At 41.0% G+C, this 26795-nt stretch overlaps 1 protein-coding gene across 3 annotated transcripts in view; it reads left to right on the top strand.

Annotated features, from left to right (window-relative positions):
* Positions 1-26795, top strand: part of LOC126485149 (RNA-binding protein 25) — a 188022-nt gene that overhangs the window by 19519 nt on the left and 141708 nt on the right. Inside the window, exons 2-3 of one of the 3 annotated variants that reach the window (XM_050108814.1) lie at positions 995-1183; positions 6942-7045. In XM_050108814.1, coding sequence (XP_049964771.1) covers positions 6942-7045 — 104 coding nt within the window. In that variant the 5' untranslated portion in view covers positions 995-1183. Of the gene's footprint in view, positions 1-994; positions 1184-6935; positions 7046-7205; positions 7361-26795 lie in introns of those variants that run through there. The other 2 variants (XM_050108816.1, XM_050108815.1) reach the window with 2 other exon arrangements.

Here is a 26795-nt window from a genome sequence, read left to right on the forward strand (position 1 = left end):
CTCTGTGGTTGTGTGTTTGGGCATGTGGCTACTGCATACTAGCTGGCAACTCTGCCTGCTGCCACAGACACTTTTTAATCACAAAGCTGTTTTATGAAACCTGTAATCAGGTTACGCCTTGAAAGGAAGCTGGGAGCAAGTTCTGGGCTCAAAATGCCAAACTGAATGCTGTAAAGTCAATCCAGTGACTCTGAATGTCGGGCTTCATCCTGTAACAGGTATACCTCCTTATTTAAATGCTCCACCATGCTGTTGAAGCTTCCAGCAACATTCTTCAGTCCAGTGTGACAGATAGCCTGTTCTTCATAGAGTGTGGCGAGCTACTCTGTAATCAGAATTATGACACAACTTTAGCCCAACAGTGTGCTGAACACTGAAGTGGACTATAGAGTTTTGCACTTTACGACTGATGGAAAACGTGTAGGATAACAGATTAGTGTATGGTATATGTGACCAATGCTGCAACTGTAAACAATCAGCTATTTGATGACAAGGAATCTTCCGTTAACCTTACATAATGGTAGTCTGCAACGTGAAGATGTTGCTGTACTGAAACTGGTTGCCAGAAAATTAATATATATTACAGCAAGTTATGCTATTCTGTAAATTTAATTCTTGTCGTTAGGAGAATAGACTTTTATTTGGCACCATAATATAATTAGATGTCTTCATGATTTATACCAATGTGTTTCCTGCCCTTTTGTGCAATGCTTCGTCCCTCAACATTATTTTAACTATATCAGTGATCTCCTGTCAGATCACTTGCACAAAAATGTGGTTCTTTAGGACAACAGTTGCTTTTCTGGTAACTGTGGTTAAATGCTTCCTAGTATAGGATGTTGTTGATGCATTTATTTCCAAGTGTACAAACGTGTGACTTGGTTTTGTAAATGACACTTTTGCTTGTTTAGTGGAGTGGAATGTTTTAAAAGTGTAAACATTTGTAATGAAACAAACTTTATTGTATGCTGCAAATTTTTAATGCATGTTTCAGCTCAAATCATCGTCTTCATCAACGGCATATTGAATTTGATCTTAGGTGCATGCTCAAGCAAGGACACGCTATTTCTGTGAAATGATACACACAATGTACTAAAAACTACATGTAACTGAAGAGAGATTTCTGTGCTGAAGATAAGCCAAATTGGCTCAAAACCAGTAACTGGATTTTTTTTAAAAAAAGGTGACTTGTTTTGTTTTTGTGTCATATTATACACTACATGAAACACTCTGATTAGACAAATGTCACACCTTCACTGCCTCAAGAAAATTCATCTTGTATTGTGTATCTGACTTCATTCATACTTGATGCACATTCATGCAGATGAGTCTGTTACTACAGCTGTTCAGTATGTGTGCCAGGAGACATTTTTCACTTTTAAAAATGGGTGTGACAGAGAAGATGAAAACCTTGCTGTTGCTGAGCCCAGTTTTGCCTGTACAGATAAATATAATTCTGACCAAATATTTGCAGAAAAGTGATTAAGACCAATTCGTCAAGTTATTTAGCATTCAGGAGTGCTAGATTGAATTATGCTTTACTTTTCCCCCAAGAGAGCAGGATTGTTCAAGTGTTGGGACAGACTTATTTTACAGAGAAAGTGTTGAATGGTAAACAGATAATAGAGGTACTTGGTGCCCAGCTTTCAGGGTTACATTCTTCGCAGACTGCGTGCAGTAGAAGTGTGCTCTCAAAATGTTACATATTTACTATGATTATTATAGACCTAAAGAATGCAATTTGGAAGATGATGATATAGATATCTGCTTGTCAAACTCTGATTCTGGAAGAGGAAATCATATGTAATAGACCTCAGTATTATAGTTCTTAATATTACTTAAGTTTGTCTAACTTGGGTACCTGGAGCCATGTACACTTTGTGCCCACTAATGGTATATGCATTGTCGATGCCAAAAGGTGCAGTAAATTGATTCCAGTGATTTTAAGGCAAGCAGTAGGAGTTTCAAAATAAAAATGAGGCACAATAGAAAACTGACAGTTAAATTGTTATGATGAACGCAAAACTAGTGTTAAACTCAGCATTACAGCTCATATGAATAATTTATTTTGCTGTTTTGTTTGGAGTTAAGAAAACTAATTTCAGTTTGTAGAACAAAAATGTGGTAAAGTATTTGCTCACTTTGGACAGCAAAAGCTGAGAGTAGGTGTTACACATCGTAAAATTATCTGACAATGATTTGATTGGATAACAGTGTTTGTATAATTGGTTAGATAAAAAAAATCTACTCAACAAGTGGTGACAGGAGATAACACTTTTTCCTGGCTGAACGGTTGAATGGGGAGGAAGAGGGATGAAGGAAAAGAACAAGCAAGATTTAGAAGATGGGGGAGTTACACCAAAGTCTTTTAGGGCCTGGGGAAGACTTATCGGACAGGATGAGAAGGAAATACTGATTGTTGGAGACTGTACCAGGTGAGGAAAACCTTACAGCTTGAAGGTGGATGATAGGGTACTAAGGAAGACAAAGATTATTCACAAAACATCGTGCAAGAGTTAATAAGAATGGAAAGCGAAGTAGAGATGGAATGCAGTAAAAAAAGTAGATAGGTCTTTAAGGGAGTGAAAAAGGAATAGTTAGCAAGAAGAAATGCTGAGACTAAGGAAATTAACAGAAATTAAGGCCAGATGGAGGGCAAGAACCAAGGACATGTAATGCCAGTTTTCACCTGTGGAGCTCTGAGAAATTGTCGGTGAAGAATCCAGATGGCATGTGTGGTGAAACAGGTACCGAGGTCACAACTGTTATATTTAGAGCTTACTCTGCAACAGGATAAGTATGTACCCTCTCTCTATGCCCTTTCATCCTAAACAATAACTTGGTGTAATCCTACCATTGTAGAAGGTCGAACAGTGTTAACATAACAGCTGGTATATGACGTGTCATTTCACAGGTGGCTCTCCACTTCATAGCACAGTGCAGTGCTACCTAACTCACCTCTACCAGCTAACCACATCCCAGCACACTCTTACCTCGAATCATTTTTCCCTGCAATACAGGTTCCTTTTATTATTAAGATTTGTGGAGTTGTTTCAGATAACCTGGGTTTTGATTGACCCAAGTTTAGTTAACTGGCTTCTTACTGTATATGTTTTACCAGCTACTGGGCTGGTTTAGGTGATGGTAGGAGGTTGCATAGGGTATGTCTTACAGGGGTAGGAGCCATAGTGTATGGAAATGGGTGCAGAAGGAGCATAGATTCTGAGCAGGATATTGCGGAAGTTGTGAGGTGAGAGGGGGTCAGCGACAGTGAAAAGCTATTGTAGTGTAGTGGGATAACTGTCAGACGGACTGGGCCTCTTTCAGGGTATGATTTTAAGAAGTCATAACCTTATCGAAGAATCTGATTCATACATTCAAAACCAGGATAGTACTTAGTGACAAAGTAAAATAAGTTGTTTTTTGAAGGGATCAGCAGATGGCTTGGGAAATCTGCTTCCAGAATAGGCTAGTGGGGTAATTATGCCCAGTGGAGGTGTGAGAAAGGTGTTGTAAAGAGTCTTCATCAGAACAAATATGTTTGCCTCGAACGCCAAGGCTGTATGGGAGGAAACATTTGACATGGATAGGATGACAACTGTGAAAAAGTAATACTGTTGTTTGTTAGTTGTTTTAATGTGAGCAGAATTGAATAGCTTATCCTCAGTAGGGATGAAAGCAACATCAAGGAAAGTGACATGGGATTCAGAATAGGACCATGGAAAATTTAACGGAGAGAATGTATTTAGAGATTCCAAAAACTTCTAACAAGTCAGCCTTTCCATGAGTCCATATGGCAAAAATCTCATCAATGTATATAAACCAAACCAGGCACTGAAGGCCCATGTGTCACAGGAATGCCTCCTACAAGAGACCCATGAAAAGGTTGGCATAAGAAGGAGCCATCCTGGTTCCATTGTCCTGCAGTTAATTGTGCTGCTTTCGAACAACAAACCTGACATTGAACCCTGCCTTGAACACTTCTGACCAAGATCCCAATTTGCTCCACCATCACTACCTCAAAATCACCCTTTCCAAACCTTCTAAGAATTCCTAAGATCCAGCATTGGTTCATAATCCTTGCTGAGGTTCCTACAACATAACCCTAACTTGTCCTCTGGCTCTTTATTTCCTAAATACTGAAGACTTGCTCATTATCCTCCCAATGGACAAAAGATCTAGCACTGTGGTGCTAGACCGACGGGATATTTAAGGGAGGACCTATGCCACCTTTATGTACAGCATTGGCCATCAAGACCCCATTCCTGTGATACAGACTGACCTACAGTCCCTCCATAAAACCTCACTCTCCTCATAAGGTCTAACCTCAATCCAAAGAACTTTTACCCCACCTGAACCATGCACTCTTTTACCTTCTACCTCTTCCTAAGATCCACAAACCAAATCACCCTGTTCATCACATAGTTCCTGGCTTCAAAGCATCCACAGAACTTGTATCTATTATAGTTGATAAATGCCTGCAACCTGTAGTACAAAGACCCCCTCCTGTATTAAAGAAACCGACTATTTCCTAGATAATCTGAAATCTGTGCCTTTCCCACACCCACCACACATTTTGTTGATGCCGCTTCCCTCTGTATTAATGTCCCCCATGTACACGATCTGTCTGCTGCAGAACATTGCCTCATCCAGCACCCAAATGATCCAAGCCTAAGACTTCCTTCCTGCTCATCTTAAACAACTGAATTATGATCAGGGGCATGGCCATTGGAATCAGTATGGCTCCTTCCTATGACAACATTTTTATGGGTTGCTTGGAGTGGCTCTTCCTGGGACCCATAAGTTTTCAGCCCCTGGTTTGGTTTATATACTTTGATGACATCTTTGCCATATGGACTCATGGTGAGGTTGATCTGTTCAATTCGTGGAACCTCTAAATTCATTCTCCCAGTTAAATTTCAAATTGGCTTATACTGAATTTCATGCCACATTCTTCTCACCAAGTGTTAGCGACACATGTCTGTTCATTTTAAAGCCACTAGCAAACAACAGTATATATATTTTGACAGCTGCCATCCTTTCCATGTCAAACATTCCCTCCCGTATACAGACAAATGTATTTGTTCAAATGCAGACTCTTTGCAGCAGTACACCACCATTCTCACCTCAGCCTACACTGGAATAATTATCTCACCAGTCTCGTCCAAAAGCAGATTTCCGGTGACATCACTTTCAGTCCTAGTATCGCTGATCCCTCCAAAAATCAACTTAGGTACCTCTTTTCACTTAGTATTATCCTGATCTTGAATGTACCTATAAATGAGCTACGTCAACAAGGCTATGACTGCCTGAAATCATGCCATAGGCCCATTCTGTCTGACAGTTTGTCCACTAAACTTAACATAGTTTTCCACCCCCCACCCTTATGCACCCTCCTGCCACCAACTATATAAGCCCAGTAACTGGTAAAACATATGCTATCAACTGAAGAGCCACCTGTGAAACGACACATCATTCACCAGTTTTTATGTAAACACTGTGTGGCATTTTAATATGGTGTAACTTATTACCGCCAAATTATCCATTAGGACGAATGGGCATAGACAGTGTGTACCTACTGGCAACAGTACAACATAACAGTTGTGACCTTGGTACCTGTTTCACCACACATGCCATCTGAATTTTTCCCCAACACCAGTTTCTCAGAACTCCACATGTGGGAACTGGTGTTAATGTACTTGGTTCTTGTGACCTACCTGGCCTTAATTTACTTTAATTTTTTCAGTCTCAGCAGTTCTTCTCAGTAACTACTCCTTTCTTCACTCGCTTTTAGTTTTCTATATCTTTCGTTTTGTAACCTGCCTATCCCCCCCTCACCTCTAACATGTATAATGCATTTAACTTTCGACTCTTATTAACTCTTGCACAATATTTTCTTGGTAATGTGTTCCATATTGCCCTAACCTCCACCTTTAAGCTCTCATGTTTTTCTCATCCAGTGTAGTCACCAACAATCAGTCCTTTCTTCTTGTTCTCTCTGGTAAGTCTTCTGCCTGCAGTTCTGGGTGACTTTTCCATAACTTTCTCTTTTTTCTTCATTCTTCTTACTTCTCCTTCAGCCCTTCTGCAAGGAGGAGTTGCCAATAGCTCCGAAAGCTTGCACACTTCATTACCTTTTATTGATGTTTCATCCTACTGCCACTTGGTGAGTAAATTTATTATCCATCCAGTTATATCGTAGTTTCAGAAACTGTTATTTTTGTTGATATAATGTGGTAGTATAGTATAGTAGATAAGGGAATGAACAGCATAAGTTTACAATAATTATAGCTTTGGAGTGAACACTGATTTTTAGATGATGTGAATAATTAACAGATCTTTCACACTTCGGAAGTCCACAAACTCTTATCCAGAATTGCATCATTAATTGAGTGTCTTGCATTTCTTTCTCTGATAAAAAATGCGCTCATGACTGGCACTAAGACAATGATAAGTTGAACAAAAAACTAACGTGCATGCAGTTGTTTACTATCCATCATTCATTAGTTTCCATTAAATTTGAATATTAGTCCTATTTATTTATCATCTACCTGACTGCTTTCTTTGTCCATTGATTTCACTTATGACCTAGTCAGTGCGCAGACATTTACACCCATTCTGTAAATACCATGTGCATTCCATTGTAGATTTTTACGTACATGTCCTGCATATTTAGAATGAATTGTTACCAAAATTTTCCTGTTCCTTGTTGCTTTCAGTACATATAACTATGCATTACATTTATGGCCGCAACATCAGGAAGTCTACAAATCCTTAGTTCTGTTACTGCCAGGCCATCAGACTGGGTACTGCCTTAGTTTTTAAAGACTAACAATGAATTACCATAATATTTAGTGTTAATGATCCATATTGTAGTATAGTAATGATTTTTTTAGGTTACTCATTAATGTAAAGCGTTATGTATGCTTTATTCTTTACAGATGTCACTAGACCACAATAGAATTATCCAGGCTAATCAGAACCTGTATGAAGCCAGTGCTGGGAACATACCAACTACTTACATACCGACATCATCTGCAGGAAGGTATGTTTGTTTATTTGCTTTATTAAAAACAAATTGCAGCTGCCATATGCGTTACATCATAGACTAGAGAAACATAGATGTATAGCTCCCCATTTTCAGTATAATATTGGGTACATTATCATGGACGTACGCCGTGGACTAATTAACGTTGGCATTTCAGGACCATCGCTCTGAACATAAATTCCATCCTGTCAATTGGAGACAATCTCACAGCAATTGCTGAATGTTTTAACTAAAAATTTGAAAGCTAGCGATATATAGATAAATAAAACGACAAACATCTGTCCATCATTCCCACCCTGTGTCTCCTGGACGGTATGTCATTGCTTGTTTATGCCAGTATTTTATTGTGCTGGCTCAAGCTATGTCAGCTTCTTACATGTATTGGTAAACTAAATATTGCATGCACTTATTTGCTCACATTTTGTAACATTTCTGAAATGTTCATAAAGTTAAAAAGCACTATCTGGTAGTATCCTTTATGCAGACATTAAATGTTGTGGTCACTTGCATGGCCTTATGGTGTCAGATCTTTGGGGTTTGTTGCTTCATAGAAGCATGAATTATAACAAATGGTCAGGTGGCAAACATGGTTTTGTCAGTTACTCCATGACCACTGCATCAGGATCACCTTTCAGATCTGTGGGACACTGTCATTCCATTATTTACACTGAACATATCAACAGTTTGTGAGTCAGTTATTTAATAAAAACATATGTACTTTACAAGCTATACTTACCATATGGTTGTGGCATTGAATGAATATTTGCATATAAATAAGAACTTGAACATAGTAAATCAGTCTATGAACGTGTGTTGTTCTTCAGAACAGACAGTCACATTGGTCTGATGCTGCCTCAACTGCGTTTCAGTATAGAGTTTAAGAACGAGGTGTGTTTGAATCATAGTTTAATATATATATAGGAAATGTACGGTTTAGAGGGTTGATATCATGGGGTATAAATAAGACATAAATCTCCGATCTGTTGCAAATGAATGGTTTGTTTTTGTAATACAGACATGTCGTGCAATATTTGGACCTCGTATTAAGAAATGAAGTTCATACTGCTGCGTTACTACAGTATTTTACAGACTGTAAGCTGCTATGGACTATTAAGACACATCTTAATTTTTAAGCATGTTTTTAAATAACATTTTTATAATTTTCATTATTAGATTGTAAAGCAAGACTAAAAAGCTCCAGGGACCTCACCACTCTTTGGCAAGTTCGTGTATCGCGACCGTGGGGCTCGAGCCTTTGCAGCACCTCTTCCCTTTCCATGCTTCATGTCTATTCTGCTATTCTTCTTCCCCTCCCTTGGGAACATGTCTGGGATATTTTTGGGAATGTGTTCTGAGGTTTTAATAGCCTGACATCAGAACAGCCCATCATCCGTTTTTTCCTCCGCATCAGCATTTGAGGTTCCTCTTGTTCCTTCTTCCTCCCTGTGCACCCCTGAAGCCCCAGTACAAGTGTTTGCTGCATAACCGGTGACAAGGGGTAACGTGTAAATTCCCAGCCCCAGGTCGACAGATACGGATTGCACATAACTGCTGGTACAGGCCAAGCCCAGAGAGGCGTGATTGCCTGAGCTGTTACCTTCCCAAATTGCCAATTGGTGCTTGTGTCAGGAGTTTGGGAGGTTTAACCTGAGGTGTGAACAATCACCTAAGGTGGCTGAGCCCTCTTTGAGAGGGGCACCTCAGTTGGAAGGAGCACACCATCCGAGATGCCAGCAATTGTGGAGGATTTTCTTGCAATGAGCCAGTCACTATCTCTACGTCTACTAAACGTAAATGGAATGAGGCTAATGATTCAAAGGATCTCCCAGCTGCACCTCGGTTCCTTGTGGTATCATATACTGAAGGACATCAGTCCTTTGCTATGGTTAATCCGTTTAATATTTGGAAAGTTGTTGATGCAGTTGAGGCCCAGTGAAACCCTAATCTTGTTTACATAGTGGTACTTTCATCTGGAGACCAATTGTGATTTTCAAGCCCAACGACTGCTTACTGCTTCGTTCTCCCACAGCTAGCCTGTTCGTGTTGAGGCTCATCAAACGCTGAATTCTCATGTGGTGTTATTTACACTTGGCTTCTTGAGGGTTTGACCAAGGGAGAAATCCAAACTTACCACTCTGATCAGGGCATCGCTGCAGTCCATCGGGTAATGAAAAAGGTTGATGAAACATTAGTGCCTACACGCACTCTTTTTCTCACGTTTGATCGGGTGGTGCTTCCATCAAAGATCAGAGCAGTCTATGAAGTCATTGCAGTCTGACTGTACATTCCAAACCTGATTTGTTGCTACCAGTGTCAACATTACAGTCATTCTTGCCTGTCCTGTCAAAACATCGCCAAATGTGTTACTTGTGCTAGGGATACTCATGAGATCAGTTCGCCTGCCTCCTCCTTCCTGCTGCATCAGTTGCAATCGCGACCATGTAGCCTCATCCTGGGAATGTCCTGTGTATCTTGATGAGCGGACCATCCAGGAGATCTGGGTGAAGGTAAAAGTACCTTACCCTGTCATTCGCAATTTGTTGGTTCGTCAAAAGCCTTGCATTTTACCATCTGACACATTACCATTCTTGCTACGCATCACTCTACGAAGGACATAGCCATGCAATCTTGTGACCTCCAATTCAGCACTGCAGTTGTAAAATTGCCCAGTATCACAGTAGCATCTCCATCTCTTCCTCCTCCAGCTGCGGAACAAGCCACCAGATTTTTGCCCCCGATGGTGAAATCACCGGCTTTATAACCAGCAGGCTGGAAAGGGGAAAAAGAACGCTCCTGTGAAGCCTTCTTATATCCTTCCAGCCAATAAATGTCTGAATCTTCATCTGCCAACCGCAAAGGCTCTAAGAAATAAAACAAAGACAAATGGTCTTCTCCTTCTCTGACTTCGGGATCCTCTTCAGTGATGTCGCTGTGTGATAGCCTGACAGGGCTGACCTCCGTTTCACTGATGTGCACTACTTACTGTTTTTCTGTCCTTGTATCTGTAGACCTACCCAGAGAGAATGCCAGTACCTCTGTACATCTCATGGAAGAGAATCATCCTGCCTCTGTGCCCTGTAGCAGTGAGTCTTTGAAGGCTGGCACTTGGTGACCACAGAGGTTACAACCCTTCAGTTGTTCCCTTCTCCCCTTGGAACCATTATGTCTCTTCGCCAGTGGAACTTTAGTGGCATTAGGTGCAACAAGGAAGAATTATGGCTGATCTTGGAATCACAGTGTTCGCTTGTTGTTTGCCTCCAAGAAACAAAATTGCATCCTGGCAATTGCTTCGACCTCGCGCATTTCCTTCTGGTCTGCTTCATCTTTACGGCACCGTGTCTCGGTCCATGGTGGACTGAGCCATGCCGCGAAGTGATTCACTTGCTGAGTTTGCTCTCTGTGTTTTTAACTGTCATCCTACAATGGCGAACTATATTCTTTATAAACAGTTGCGTGTGCAGTATCATCGGATTCTTTGGGATGGCAAAGTTCTTTTAACAGTTTCACTCCCTGTTCCATTGTGTGGGGCAACCTCCATTGGCTCTCTGGGACTAAGGTCCGTTCCCCAATTTCCAGCCTGAGTGTACCAGATGATACCATTGTGGACCCGGTTGCTATCTCTTTAATACCTTAGACTGCTATTTTGTGGAGATTTCAAGCTCCATCCACCATCACCCCATCTTCCTCCCTGTGAAACAAGTGGAAGAGGCTTGGGTGATTCCCTTCTCCTCTCAGAATCATGAATGCTACAATGCCGCCTTTACTTCGATGAAACTTGACCACTCTCTAACTTCATCCCCCTCCTCTACCCAGGGCTGGACGATATTCACATTCAGATGTTGCAGCAGCATCTTTCTCATGTTGGCAAGCACTTCCTCCTTCATATGTACAATCACATTTGGACAGATGGCATGTTTTCCAGACACTGGCATGAAGCCACTGTTATACTTCTATGTAAGCCCAGTAAGGACAAACACCCTTCTTCTAGCTACTGCCCTATTTCTCTCACCATCTATGTTTGCAAGGTGATGGAATTTATTATTCAAGGCCAGTTGGTATGGTGGCTCAAATCTCACAATCAACTAGCCACTGCACAATGTGGTTTTTGAGCGCTCTGTTTTGCAGTTGACCACCTTATCACTTTGTAAAACTGTGCCAGGAACAGTTTTCTGTGGAAATACCAGATAGTGGCCATGTTTTTTGATTTGGATGAAGCCTGCAACACCTGTTGGAGGGCGGGTATCCTCTCCATGCTCCATACACATGGGGCATCTGAGGCCACCTGCTCCGTTTCATTCAGGAATTTTGAAAAGCCGGGTTTCAGGGTACATGTGAGTTTTGTCTTGTCAGACACCTTTATCCAGGAGAACAGGGTGCTTCAAGGCTCCATCATCACTGTCATCCTTTTTATAATAGCCATTAACCATATTATGACCTGGCTCCCTTATTGTCGATGACTTTGCGATCTGTTGCAGTTCTCCATGGACTTGTTTCTTTAAGTGACGTCTTCACCAATGTCTCGGTGGTCTTTACTTGTGGAGCATCGACACTGGCGTTTGCTTTTACACTGACAAAATTTCTGGCGGCGCTATGGGTTTCTTCCGCTGTCTGTACATCTTGGGCCTGTTGTTTCTCTGTTCACTGAAACTATGAAATTCCTGGGGCTCATGCTTGATAGAAAACTTTCTTAGTCCTTCACATGTCTTACCTGACCACTCGCAGTACCTGGTCCTTCTACGTCCTGTGTGTTCTAAGTGGTACTTGCTGGGGAGTGGATCGGAGCACCCTCCTCCGTTCATAATGATCCCTTGTCCATTCAAAACAAGACTATGAGTATTCCGTTAATGCATCTGCACATCTGTCCATCTTACACCATGTTAATGCAGTTGACCATTGTGGAATCTGATTAGCCACCAGTGGTGCCTTTTACACTAGCTTGGTTAACAGTCTCTATGCAGAATGTGCCAAACTACCATTGTCATATTGGCGTCATTTTCTCCTCAGCAGATACACATACTGTTTGTCTGCCGTTCCTGGCCACCCATCGTATGCCTCCTTTTTTTATGACTACCTGGACTGCCAGTATGGGAAGTGTCCTTTTCTGTGTTACATCATGGAGTTCACTTATGGCTATTGCTCTGGCAGCTTAACTTCAAGTTACGTGCCAACTTCCCGGTGGGTGTGAGCCCTGCCCCACCGTGGCTTTGTGTGGTGGCCCCTGTTCATATTGGAATTCATTTGCTTCATAAGGAATCTACTCTGGATTTGATCTACTGCTGTAGGTTTCTCGACCTTCACATACAACTTAGCGATAACACCTTCGTGTACCCTGATGGCTCTAAGACTGACTGTGGTGTTGGGTATGCCTTTGTCATTGGCACCAACCATTTTTGGTATTGGATTCTGGAACATTGCTCAATATTTACAGCAGAGCTCTTCGCCCTCTGTTGGGTCACCAGTATATCTAGCGACATGGGCTTTTCAGTTGTGTCATGTGCTCCGATTCTCTCTGTGCTCTTCAGATCCTCTGTGTGCTGTATGCAGTCCATCCTTTAGTGCAAAGGGTCCAAGAAAGCTTCCAGTTGCTCACTCTTGAGGGAGCCGCTGTGATGTTTTTGTGGGTTCCTGGTCACTTCGGTCTGAAGTAAAACGAAGCTGCTGATGCCGCTGCCAAGTCTCCAGTCCTAACTCGGCCCACTAGCTCTTCCATTCTGTCGGATGATCTCCATGTTGCAATCTATCAATAGATGGTGTCACTTTCGCATCACCACTGGTATTCTCTCCATGGGAACAAGCTCCGGGGAATTAAACCTGTTCCAGCAGCTTTTCCGACCTCCTCTCGGCCTTTTTGCCATAAGGAGATCATTTTAGTTAAGTTGAGTATTGGGCGTTGTCTTTTTAGCTGTCACCATTTGTTAAGTGGTGATCCTTCATCACTTTGTCCTCATTGTCATCAGTATTTGATGGTGTGCCGTTTTAACCCATTATGTTTTAGTGTATGTTTGCCATCTTCAGTTAGTGGCCGTTTTAGCAAGCAATGCCCGAGGTGTCGGTTATGTTCTGCTTTTTATTTGTCATAGCAACATGGAGAAAGACATTTAATCTGCAGTTAGGGACCTCCACTGTCTCTTCGGCATAATTTGTGACCTTTCTCCAGGAGGAAGTCCATTTTATTAGCTCTCTTTCCTTCACTTGATTGGGCTTAACGAATAGTTGCTTTTAACTTCTTTTTTGTTTTAGTGTTCTAAAGTTATGACATGGGCACTTAAGATGTTTTTGTGCCATAAAACAAAACTGCACAGCACACCACACAAAAAAATTTCTTAGTTTGTAAAACTGAACTTACCTTTAAAATCCCTGAAAATTGTGATTTGAACCTCCTCCTCCTCCTCCTCCTCCTCCTCCTCCTCTTTGTTGTAGTCGTCGTCCTCTGCATGTATAGGATGATCTCCACTGCCACACGTCTTGAAAGATGTAACAATAATGTCTTCTCTCACTCTAGAACATGACTGTTTTATTCACTGACCACTTGTTTGACTGTAGGTCTTTTAAAGCTCCCTTCAACATGAATTCAGGTTGAGTTTCACCCATCATCCATTTTTTCCATTCCTCTCTCTTGTACACTTTAAATGGTTTATTTATTGAGACATCAAGAGGTTGCAATTGTAAAGTAAATTTTCCTGGAATAACAGCAAGCTATGTATTTCCCTGTCTCAATTTCTCTTTCACAGAATTTTTCAAATGACTACTAAACTGGTCTAACAAAAGTAGAGAACTCTTCTTCAATAAAGTGCCTTTCATTCTCTCACTGTGTTAATTCATAGTTTCATACCACCCTCAACCATCCAACCCTTGTCATGTATGTGAACACCACCACTTGACAGTATTTCAGATCATTGGATTAAGTTTAGTACCGTCAGCACGACATGAAAAGACAGCAGTGTAGTGCATTTTTACATGTCCACTTGTTTTTATAGTTACAGTTTAGTGCCTTTCATGGCAAGAGTTCTGTTGCTCAGCACATCAAATGTCAGAGGAGTTTTGTTCATATTCACTATTTGGCTTAGTTCCACACTGGCTTTCTTTCAGTGTTGAATAATAAAGCCCTGTAAAGATAATATTTTCTCTTCATACTCTTCTGGTATTTTCTAAGATATTTTGGTTTTTGTTGGTATGCTAAGCCCACGATGCTTCACAAAAACCTGTAGCACCAGTCAATTCCACACTTAAAATTTTTTAAGTTCAACTGTAGCATTAGATTATGAGCATATACTTGAATTATTTTTGTAGTGATTCCAATGCCATTTTGATGGTGTCCTTGAATCCATTTCAGTACATCATATCCTAGTTTTGTCTATTTTGCGTTGGTCCTCTATTTGCATATTTAATGTTTCTCATTTTTTTTCAGTTCTTCTTTTCTAGTCTGCCAGCCGTGAATGGTTTTTTCTAAATGCCGTCAACTGTTCTGTTGCCATGTTCTTCTGTGTATGGTATTACTTTCAATTTATAGCCTGCATCATACGAGAACCTTGTTTTTTCCCATTACGAAACTAGCTACTAACAAAAATATCGTACTGATATTGATGACACAAATCACTTTCAATTCCAGTTCACCGTAGACTGCAGTGAAGCATCATAGGCTAGATAGTGTTCTGGACTTGTGCTGGTGGTGCGGGAGGGAGACAGTGTTAGCAAGCTTGTGAATCCCTGCAACTCATGTTCATCACATTGGTGCCATGCTGCTGTTGCTGCCAGTTGAATCCAATGTTGCCAAATAGTGATAGATTTCCGACGGCATCAATTAAATATCCAGTTTTAAGACTGGTGGAAAGTTCAAAGCAAACACTGGACATTTTTATATTAATTTTGATTATGAGACACACTTGAATTTTGGAGGCAATTTTTCAGAGAAAAAAGTGCGTCTTATGGTTGGTAAAATACGGTAAATGGATATTACCTGGCAAGTAATACATACTTTATCATGTTACAACATAATATCTTATATACAGGGTGTGAATTCAAAAGTTTCAAGACTTAACTCAGAACTAGAAATTTATTGGACATTTAAGTACAGTGGACTAAAATTCTTCAAAATATGATCCTTCAGCATCAACACAGCACTGCCAGTACTTCTTCCACTGTTCGTAGCCCTTCTGAAAGGCCACTGGTGTCTTGTTGTCAAGGGCTCTCATCGAAGCCTGCTGGATGGCGTCGATGGAGTCGAATTGCTTCCCTTTTAGGCCTGTCTTGAGTCGGGGGAAGAGAAAAGAGTCACTTGGAGCCAAGTCGGGGCTGTAGGGTGGCTGCGGCAGTGTTGTCGTGTTGAACTTGACCAAAACTTCAGTGGCAGCGAGCGACGTGCAAGCGGGCATGTTGTGGTGGAGGAGAATCCAATTGCCCTTGATTGCCAGGTGGATGCGTCACTCCTTTTCCAGAAAAAAACAGTCAGCATGCACTTCACACACTACTTGCTCATGCGAACTTTCTTGGCCTTCGGCGAGGAAACAGTGTGCCATTTTAAGCTTTGACTCAATCGATTGTACTTGTAGACTCAGGATCGTACTTGTAGACCCAGGTCTCATCACCAGTAACTACTTTCTCCAGAAGGTTCAGATCAACATTCAACCATTGGAGTGTTTCCTGGCAAACAGTCATGCGCCGTTTTTTCTGATCCACTAACGAAACTTTTGGCACCAGTTTGGCACACACTTTCCGCATCATCAAATTCTCCATCACAATCCTCCACACCGTACTCTGACTGAGTCCCAGTTCATCGGCAGTTAATCTAGTACTAAGACGATGGTCATTATTTAAAAGTTCCCGCACTCTCTCCACATTTTGATCCGTTTGGCTGGATGATGGACTCCCAGAGTGGTTGTTGTCTTCAACATTACCGCGGCCATCTTTGAAATGTTTGTGCCAATGAAAACCATTGCATGGAATGTGACTTCTTCCTTAAAGACCTCGTGAATCATACCGAGAATCTCCGAGGTGGTTTTGTTCAGTTGCAGGCAAAACTTAATTGCATAACGCTGCTCCAAGTGCTGCCCCATTTTCGCCTCTCCCACTTTTCGACCGAGGTCAATGACACGCACTCGTGCTGCAAGTGATGCGCACTCTCCACGATTCTGGAGGCAACTGCTGCCGCGTCAGTTCGTTCCCTGAGACATCCCACTACTCCCCCCCTCTGGCTGAACTGGTCCACGCGCAGTCCTCTACCCAGAAATGAATCACACCTTGTATATACAATGCAGCAAGCTGAGTGGAAAATAGTTAATTTTAAATGAAATTAAAAAACAGGTGTAAAGAATTTGCAGTGTGCAGTGATTTTGAAATACTGGATGGGATTGATTGGCTGCACTTATTGCATCCAGTGCACTAGCCGCTCTTGCTAGGTTTCTTTAATGCACGTATATTCTGGGGAGCTAGGTTTATTTTGCATTCTTTTTTTGTGACTGAAACATGCCAGAATTTGTCATAAAGTTAAAAAGTCCTCCCTCATTTAAAAGTAACATGGGTTTTTTAGTTAATCTTTTAAATAATTATGGATATTTTTGAAGATATGTTTTATTGATAAGCATTGAATGTTCAGGCTTTGCTTTTACAGTACCAGCGTGTACTTCGCTGACAATCACAGTGTCCTGTTTCAAGCGAAGAGAAACTACAGTGTGGCAGGGTTCTGATTTGAAATGTTGTGAAATATAACCAATAAAAATTAATAAATTGGGCTATTACAATGATAGAAGGTCAACTTGTATTCATTTGAGTACTAGCATTACACTTACAAGACTGCATGGATAATGACAAGTGGCAGTAACAGCTGGCACACTAGCAGTAGAGACAAGAACTTAAAACTTACAGAATTGTAGACAAATTATTGTTGGTTTTCACTGTTTTGTTGTCCAGCTGATGATACACAGCCCCAAAATTCTCATAGCAGTATACCTAGCAAATCTGCCAAGTATAGAGTTTTTACCGCTATTCTGTAATATCAATAATTTTATCGATCAGAATAATAAAAGAACTCTCCAGTAGAATTATGAACATCCTTATGTAATGTAAAGAAATGTTTCATGTAGAACACTGCCTTTTTTTGTTGCATGTTTCCATGTGCACTTCTTATTTGAGAGCTACCCATGGTCTATTCAAAAATGTACCAGCATGAAAAACTTTCTGATCTGAACATCCTATCCGTGATGTTTTCCTCTCAAAGTTTGAAAGTTTGTTGTATCAGACAGTTGGAGAATTCAAATATTGGATAAAGGATGATGGCAGTCACTTAATATCACTAAATTTGTTGAGTGGGAGGAGGAGGACAAATTTGACCATAAGTTGAATAAGTTGTAAAATGGTTATAAGGTTACCAGTGATCAATGTTTACATACTAAAACTAGTTTTTTATTTCATTGCCTTGTGATGTGGATCTATCAAGACTTTAAGTCCTAATCTTAATTTTGAAGACTCAAGGAAAATGATTTATGAATCTCAAAATCTGTAAAATGCTGCATCAGTAATACACAGAGATGTTTGAATTGACTCTTTGCAACACTGTTTCTTTTTCTAAAAAATGCTTCTAAGGAATGGAAAATTGTTAGAACATTGGTTCAGCAGAAATGCTTCAGTTTCAAAATATTGCTCCAGGATCTGCTGCTTTATCTGGTCATAAAATCTGCAGTAGTGCTGACTTGAGTCTGATTAGTACTACTCTTTATTGTAGACAAAATGTGCTTATAAACTTATTTTAATATTTCTCAAAAAGAACTGACAATATGATTTGGTAGCTGATACTATAATGCAAAGTTTGTGTAATGTAGATGCACGCACCATTGCGCAGAAAACATGATGTGACCTTTTGTAGAGTCTTTCTGGAGGAAGAAAATGCAAACTAGAAAGTTAAAATGACAAGTGTATGAATGTAGAGCAGGAATTTGTCTGAATGTAGTGTGTTTGAGAACATGAGAGAGTAATTTGTCATCACTCAGTGTCAAATCTGTTACGATATCATAAATACTTTTAAGTTCACAGTGGACTTGATATTTGTAATTAAAAATTTTAAATTGTATGGAATAACTTTTCTACAAAGTTTTGGACATAATATTGTTTCTCAGGCATAGTAACTTTGTTCAGTGCCAAATGAACTTAGAATAGTCACTACCAAGTCATGAGGAGCAGTAGTGTATATATATATATCTGAAACAAAGATGATGAGACTTACCAAACAAAAGCGCTGGCAGGTCGATAGACACACAAACAAACACAAACATACACATGAAATTCAAGCTTTCGCAACAAACTGTTGCCTCATCAGGAAAGAGGGAAGGAGAGGGAAAGACGAAAGGATGTGGGTTTTAAGGGAGAGGGTAAGGAGTCATTCCAATCCCAGGAGCGGAAAGACTTACCTTAGGGGGAAAAAAAGGACGGGTATACGCGCGCGCGCGCGCGCACACACACACACACACACACACACACACACACACACACACACACACACACACATATCCATCCGCACATACACAGACACAAGCAGACATTTGTAAAGGCAAAGAGTTTGGGCAGAGATGTCAGTCGAGGCGGAAGTACAGAGGCAAAGAAGTTGTTGGAAGACAGGTGAGGTATGAGCGGCAGCAACTTGAAATTAGCGGAGGTTGAGGCCTGGCGGATAACGAGAAGAGAGGATATACTGAAGGGCGAGTTCTGACAGGTTGGTGTTAGTGCGAAGTATCCAGGTAACTCGGACGGTGTAACACTGTGCCAAGATGTGCTGGCTGTGCACCAAGGCATGTTTAGCCACAGGGTGATCCTCATTACCAACAAACACTGTCTGCCTGTGTCCATTCATGCGAATGGACAGTTTGTTGCTGGTCATTCCCACATAGAAAGCTTCACAGTGTAGGCAGGTCAGTTGGTAAATCACGTGGGTGCTTTCACACGTGGCTCTGCCTTTGATCGTATACACCTTCTGGGTTACAGGACTGGAGTAGGTGGTGGTGGGAGGGTGCATGGGACAGGTTTTACACCGGGGTTTGTTACAAGGGTGGGAGCCAGAGGGTAGGGAAGGTGGTTTTGGGGATTTCATAGGGATGAACTAAGAGGTTACGAAGGTTGGTGGACGGCGGAAAGACACTCTTGGTGGAGTGGGGAGGATTTCATGAAGGATTGATCTCATTTCAGGGCAGGATTTGAGGAAGTCGTATCCCTGCTGGAGAGCCACATTCAGAGTCTGATCCAGTCCCGGAAAGTATCCTGTCACAAGTGGGGCACTTTTGTGGTTCTTCTGTGGGAGGTTCTGGGCTTGAGGGGATGAGGAAGTGGCTCTGGTTATTTGCTTCTGTACCAGGTCGAGAGGGTAGTTGCGGGAAGCGAAAGCTGTTTTCAGGTTGTTGGTGTAATGGTTCAGGGATTCCGGACTGGAGCAGATTCGTTTGCCACGAAGACCTAGGCTGTAGGGAAGGGACCGTTTGATGTGGAATGGGTGGCAGCTGTCATAATGGAGGTACTGTTGCTTGTTGGTGGGTTTGATGTGGACGGACGTGTGAAGCTGGCCCTTGGACAGATGGAGGTCAATGTCAAGGAAAGTGGCATGGGATTTGGAGTTCAGGTTGGAGAGGAAATTCTGGAGTTCTTCTTCACTGTGAGTCCAGATCATGAAGATGTCATCAGTAAATCTGTACCAAACTTTGGGTTGGCAGGCCTGGGTAACCAAGAAGGCTTCCTCTAAGCGACCCATGAATAGGTTGGCGTACGAGGGGGCCATCCTGGTACCCATGGCTGTTCCCTTTAATTGTTGGTATGTCTGGCCTTCGAAAGTGAAGAAGTTGTGGGTCAGGATGAAGCTGGCTAAGGTAATGAGGAAAGAGGTTTTAGGTAGGGTGGCAGGTGATCGGCGTGAAAGGAAGTGCTCCATCGCAGCGAGGCCCTGGACGTGCGGAATATTTGTGTATAAGGAAGTGGCAATAAAAAAACAAAGATGAGGTGACTTACCGAACGAAAGCGCTGGCAGGTCGATAGACACACAAACAAACACAAACATACACACTAAATTCAAGCTTTCGCAACACACTGTTGCCTCATCAGGAAAGAGGGGAAGACGAAAGGAAGTGGGTTTTAAGGGAGAGGGTAAGGAGTCATTCCAATCCCGGGAGCGGAAAGACTTACCTTTGGGGGGAAAAAAGGACAGGTATACACTCGCACATATCCATCCACACATACCTACAAAGATGATGTGACTTACTGAACGAAAGTGCTGGCAGGTCTATAGACACACAAACATACACACAAAATTCAAGCTTTCGCGTCAGTAAAGAGGGAAGGAGAGGGAAAGACGAAAGGATGGTGGGTTTTAAGGGTGAGGGTAAGGAGTCATTCCAATCCCGGGAGCGGAAAGACTTACCTTAGGGGGGGAAATGAACAGGTATACACTCGCACACACACACATATCCATCCGCACATACACAGACACCAACTTCTATATATATAAACCACGACAAAAACCATTTATATGAAATTCATAATTCAAAGCTGAAAAAGCCTGGAAATCTTTCGGCAGAAGAGAATGACCAACCTATTTTATTATAAAATTTCATCACAATGTTACTTGTGTGGGCTGTAATTATGTAGTTCTTGAATCTTTTATGTCCTCCCATGGAAGGCCCATCTTCAGTCATTGAATGCCAAAATGAGGAGAGGGGGGTTGGGGGGAGGAGGAGGAGAACGAGCAGCAGCTGTAGCAGCAGCAGAAGCAGAAGCAGAAAATTGATAGTTGTTTCTGTGAGTTGTAGTTTGTTACTGCTATGCTACAGTTGTATGAGAACGAAGTCTTTTGCTACGGCGCTGATATGTAAAACATTCTCGGTTTTCTTGCTGCGTCAGTTTGGGATAAAATCTCAAGCTTTCGATGATAGCCTCCATCATCATCATTAGCAGCAACTGACAGTCTTTGCTTCTGCTGTGGTGGCAAAGAGCTTGTGATCGGTCGGCGATTATGTACTGCTGTTGCAGACAGTTTCAGTGCTGCACTGGTGGCACCACCGCTTCTGTGGGAAGGTAAACCCTGCAAGGAATGTCTCTCGGGGTGTATACAACCCGGGACAACCGGGAGATCCAGGAAAATCTTGGAAATTTTTTCCTCTGGGAGAAAACCGGGAAAAACCCAGAAATTTTTTAGAATTCCGGGAATTTTTCATTGTTTTAGTTTTCAGTTAAATTTTTGTGATTGACTGGTAAGAACCAATACTCTAACAAAGAGTATTACTGTATGCCACATCTGCAGTACCTATAATACTGCAGCAACAAAACATGAACGAGAGAAAAAAAACAAAATTAAAACTTGAGTAGCAAAGGAAATGCGCCATATACAACAACAAAACACAGTGCTCATACAAGCATCTGCCAACAGCAAAGTGCATCAAAGGCATTAGGAAGACTATGCAATGCTTCCTAACAATAAATTGCCTCCGATGAGCGTGACTTGACAGCTGTTTACATTAGATTCGTTTGAGCAGTTACGGGCAGGCTCTTGTGCATGCACAGTCGAGTTGCGTATGAGTAGTACCTTCTCCTGCTTCTGGCTACAGATGTGTGGCTGGGCGCCACTATCTAATATTACCCGGTTCGGAAATATCATAGATCTGGGGCTGATGCACAGAGCAGTCTGAGTTGTTGCGGGGAGGTGGGTAGTATCCACATGACCTGTGTTTACGTTTAGTGATTTTCCTGTTTCCTCTTCATTTATTGCTCTCACATTAAATGTAGACAAAATGGATTTCTGTGGCTGGGAACTATCAAATGAGCTAAAATACATTATCATATTTATGGAAGGTAAAATATGTTATTAGTTTCAGGTTTTATTTCCAACTCTCAGGCAGTCAACCATTAATCGCCGTGTAGAACCATGAAGTTATATTTGTCGGATTGCTACAGAGATTTGGCTTTTATTAATCTTTTCTGCTGAGGCAGTCAATTTATTTGAAACGAAGTGTTTAATTTCTCACTGTTGGCTAGTTTCAACTGTTCGCTGCATTTCAAGTGCATATTTTCCATCCTCTAGCTTGTATGACATTATGCCATAGTAAAGAACCAAACATGAGATAATACAGTACTGGTACCAAAGAAAATTTACAACCGAATCTGGACATACAAATGGACACTTTAAGCCGAATTATGCATTTTAGTATGGTTCGTGAAATTCCGATGCTCTTGAAGTATCCTCTGACATCTTGTTTCTTGTACGATTTCTTGTATGACATAATGCAAGATGTTTTAATGTTTTACACGTACAAACATCGGACTTCCTGCGTCGTCGTAGCTGCACAAGCGCAGTGATGCCTGTTATCTGGCGCTCTCTGGCAACTGCTGAAACAAACCAATTTCTAACAGGTTACAGGAAAATATTGTGAATAGTGGTTTGAAAAGTGTTACTTTCAAAGTAAATTTCCTTTTACGCAAGATAAAGTATGTGCGGGACCGTACAATGAATTTCTTAAATCACAGAGCGTTTGACTCTCATTTAAAAATCAACTCTTTGAGGATGACCATCTAGAAGAATTTTGAGCCCAGAAGACCAGACATTTACGTCATAATTAAAAATTTTACTGGCAGATTTGTGTGATGTATCTTAAAGTGTAATACTCGCAAAAAAGATCAACATTATATGTGAAAGGTAGCTTCTCTTGCAGCTTATTAATCTTAGAGACCAGTATTATACGTGAAAGCTTTGCTTTTCTTTAGCAACAGTATGTATATTAATTTAAACCATTAACTTTCCATATTTGTGTGTTCACTCTACTTAAGAGTGATCTTGCTATTGGCTGACTACATCATGTGTCCTATGCTGTCATCAGTTGGCGAGATCTCATGACAGGCGCTATGACTGATTCACAAAAACGCGTCGCAGTCTCGATTTCAATGCTTCAGAAAGTAACATGCGGTGTTTGGTGGAATTTGAATTTATACCTTCGTAACTCGAAAATATGTAGCGTACATGTTGCTCCTCATCAAAGATCTTTCCAAAAAGTGTTATTATTTTTTTTCCTGAGTTGCGCTTTCTAAAGTGTCGCGAAATTCTACGTTGGTGTATAAAACCATAAACATTCAAAGGATAGATAAGTTTTACAGTGCCGAGGAAAAGTATACTGTTACTTAACACGAAAAAAGTGTATTTTCCCGGAGGAGAAAGTGTATTGCAGGGTTTACGTTCCCACGGAAGCAGTGGCGCCACCAGTGCAGACACTGACACCGTCTGCGACAGCAGTATGTAATCGCCGACCAGTCACAAGGTGACAAACCAGAAGCCGTCCACGGGCTATATAAGCCCACCACAGCAGCAGTGAAGACAGTCAGTTGCAGCTGACAGTGATGATGGAGGCTATCATCAAAAGCTTGAGATTTTATCCCGAATTGATGCGACAAGAAAACCGAGAATGTTTTACATATGCTACAGTTGTTTAGTCAGAAATCAGCTCTGATTAGTTTCCAAAAAAGTTTACAGTGAAGCGGGATTAGAGGGAATGATGACTAGCCAAATTTTTGATGAATTTAAATAACATCTGTTCCTTGTCATATGAAACCATTCATTTCTTATAAGTCAGTATGGTGTTACAAAACACGTCTGTTTTTCCCCCTCTTAGCAGTCCTTCCACCATTTCTACTACACTCACACAGTGACTATTCACACATACTCTTATTCACACACACACACACACACACACACACACACACACACACACACACACACTGAAAATTTGAGGAATTATTCCTCATGATCTGGAATACTCTTCAGTGCTTTGATGTGTAATAAAAAGAAAAATATAGTCTCCAAAGGTATCCATATTTGCCTTTGATCAAATCTTTTCTTCCTAAGGCACTGACAGTGTATTTGTTGAACATTTTGTGTGACCCATGATAATCCTCTGTCTGTGATTTGTAGATGCATGCAACTGGCTTTGGTTGTAAAATGGAGAAGTATAGTCATTTTTCCTGGCAAAAAGAACTTGTTGCATTTTTGAGATTAAATGTTTGTCTTGCGTGCACCAGTTGGGCATAAATTGCAGATAAAGGTTGAATATTTTTGTTGTTGCATGTTTGTTACTATTACATAATGTTGCAACTTAAGTTGAAAAGCTGCAGTTTGCCATCACCACTGTGTTCTATGCTTACCCATCCTTCCTGTGTTGTACACAAATTAAAAATGATCTCTCCTCCTCATTCTCTCCCTCTCTTTCTTTCTGATGCACTCTCCCCTCCCCTGCTCCTGCCCTCAGTTCCTCTTCAATACGTAGTTCACTTGTTCCAGTCCATTTCACTTTAAGAATACCCCAGGATAGATTCATGTTGCCACATTGAGGAACATTGTGAACAAGATAGTGTGAAACAGTCACATCAGAGAATTTACTGTGTGCTGTTTAGGCCTATTTATTGCTGAAAGCATCTGCACCTCTTGTATACTAATACTATAGAAGAATCTATACTAATACTATAGAAGAATCTGAATGAAGAGATATGAACAAACTGCTGACTGTTAGCAGCAAGTGATGTCACAACTTGCAGGACACTCAGACAGTTTTCTTGACAGTGAAGTGTGTTTAATTGTTCGACAAAGTCTCCTTTAATTGTGAGTCCTTGCCCTGTATGGTAATTTCTTATGCTCTGTTTCTTTTTCTTTCTGGCAATTCATATTTGTAAAATAATGTCACTACTACAGTGTGATAGTGTTTGCAACTTTTCTCAAAACTGTATACAAAGCTACTCATTGAGTGTTGGAAAGGTCATTATTGATTTACTGACAGCAAAACAAAATGATAATTTGGTGGTTCATTCAGAGGATAAATATACTTAATTTAAATTTGACTGTTATTAACAAAAACATTGTATTGCTGATTTTGTGTTGTTTTATGTCATCAGAAGGAAAAGGAAAAAAAAACCAGATCAAGTAATGAGAAACAATTGCATAAATAATTTGGAAATGAGTCTCTAAAAATCAGGTAGCATCTGTTGTATTGTCCCATTACCTTCTCCACAAGACAATGTAATGTGAAATTTTGTTTTTGTTATTATGATCCAGGGTGACAATTATTGAATTATATTTTAAAAAATCATCATAACTTCTGAACGGTTTGCACCAGGACGTTCAAACTGATTTGTTCACTGCGGCGCTTGGTGGGAAATAGTATGCGTAGGCGCGTGCTCCTTGTTGTTTTTGGCCATTTGCGCATGAAAATGTCCCGGTTCAGCATGTGTATAGCACATGTGAAGACATACTATGTGTGCAATAACTGCCCAACTGTTGCTCAAAGAAAGTTTGTGACTGAGTTCAAGCTGAAGACAATAGGTACAGGTGTGCTAAAAATCAAGAATTTAATTTGGAAGTTTGAGAGAACGGGTAGTCTTTGTGATGACATTGTTGCCAATGTCTGTTGTTCAAACAGGGTGGAAACGCCTGAAAATATCAAAGACACGCACTGTTTTTCTAACCAGCCCCAGGAAATTGACCAGATGAGCTGCACAACAGGTGGGAATCAATCTGGAGATGCTGTGCCAAATTGTTGTTGAAGACCTGCATCTCTTCCCACATAAAATTCAAACCCATCACCCATTAAGCCCCAGAGCCGTGTGACAACGGTTATGTTTCGCCGACACTATTGTCCACAGAATTGACAAACAGGACTTTGATGTGAATATGGTTTGGTGTAGTGATGAAGCCCTCATTTATTTGGATGGGCTTTTCAGTAAGCAAAATTGGCGCACTTGGGGGACTGAGAATCCACATTTCGCAATCAAGAAGTCTTTTTATGTTCAACAGATGGCTGTATGGTGTGCAGTGTCCTGTCAAGGAATAATCAGTGTGATATGTCTTCATGGCATGGTGACTACGGAATGGCATGTAAAGATTTTGGAAGCTGATTTTATCCCCATTATCCAAAGTGACTCTGATTTCAACGAAATGTGGTTCATGCAAGATGGAGCTTGACCCAATCAAAGTAGGAGTGTGTTTGATGTCGTAGAGGAGCACTTTGGGGCTGCATCCTGGCTCTGGGGTCCCAGAGGCCACTAGAATGGGCCTCGATTGGCCTCCATATTTTCTGTATCTGAACATATGCAACTCCTTTTTGTGGGGTTCTGTTACAGATAGAATGTACAACAATAACCTCAAAACCATTGCTGAGCTGAAAACAGCCATTCAGGAGGTCAACAACAGGGTAGATGTTCTGACACTTCAGCAGGTCATGCAGAATTTCACTATTCGTCTGTGGTACATCATCGCCAATGAAGGCAGCCATATCAAACATGTTATAACCTAATTCTGAATATCTGTAGTGAAGTTTACATGTTGAATAAATTGTGGGCAAGCCATAGTTTGTAACTAATTTACATTTGTCCCCCCCCCCCTCCCCACCCCACCCCAATAAGGTTTAGCAATTGTCACCCTGTATTTATTTCAGTTATGACCATAGCTGCAATTTGAATTAAGAATATTTTGATGCATTTCAGACATCACTTGCATTGTTCATAGGTGTACAAGGTGTCCCATTTATCTTGCTCACCGAAAATAATTCTTTTTGATGAATTAAATGAAAAATTGTTTCAACCAACGTTTTTTAACACCATTGGGTAGTTCTTGCTGAAGGATATGTTTTATGTAACGCCACAGATGTAGCAGGTACAGGGTAGAGTTTAATTTTTTTTAAAGGAAATCATTTGCATTTTATTTAAGAATACACTCATCCTCTCCAAGAGCTATTAAAAATGCATC

The sequence above is a fragment of the Schistocerca serialis genome, chromosome 6, assembly GCF_023864345.2.
Source record: "Schistocerca serialis cubense isolate TAMUIC-IGC-003099 chromosome 6, iqSchSeri2.2, whole genome shotgun sequence".
NCBI lineage: Eukaryota > Metazoa > Arthropoda > Insecta > Orthoptera > Acrididae > Schistocerca > Schistocerca serialis.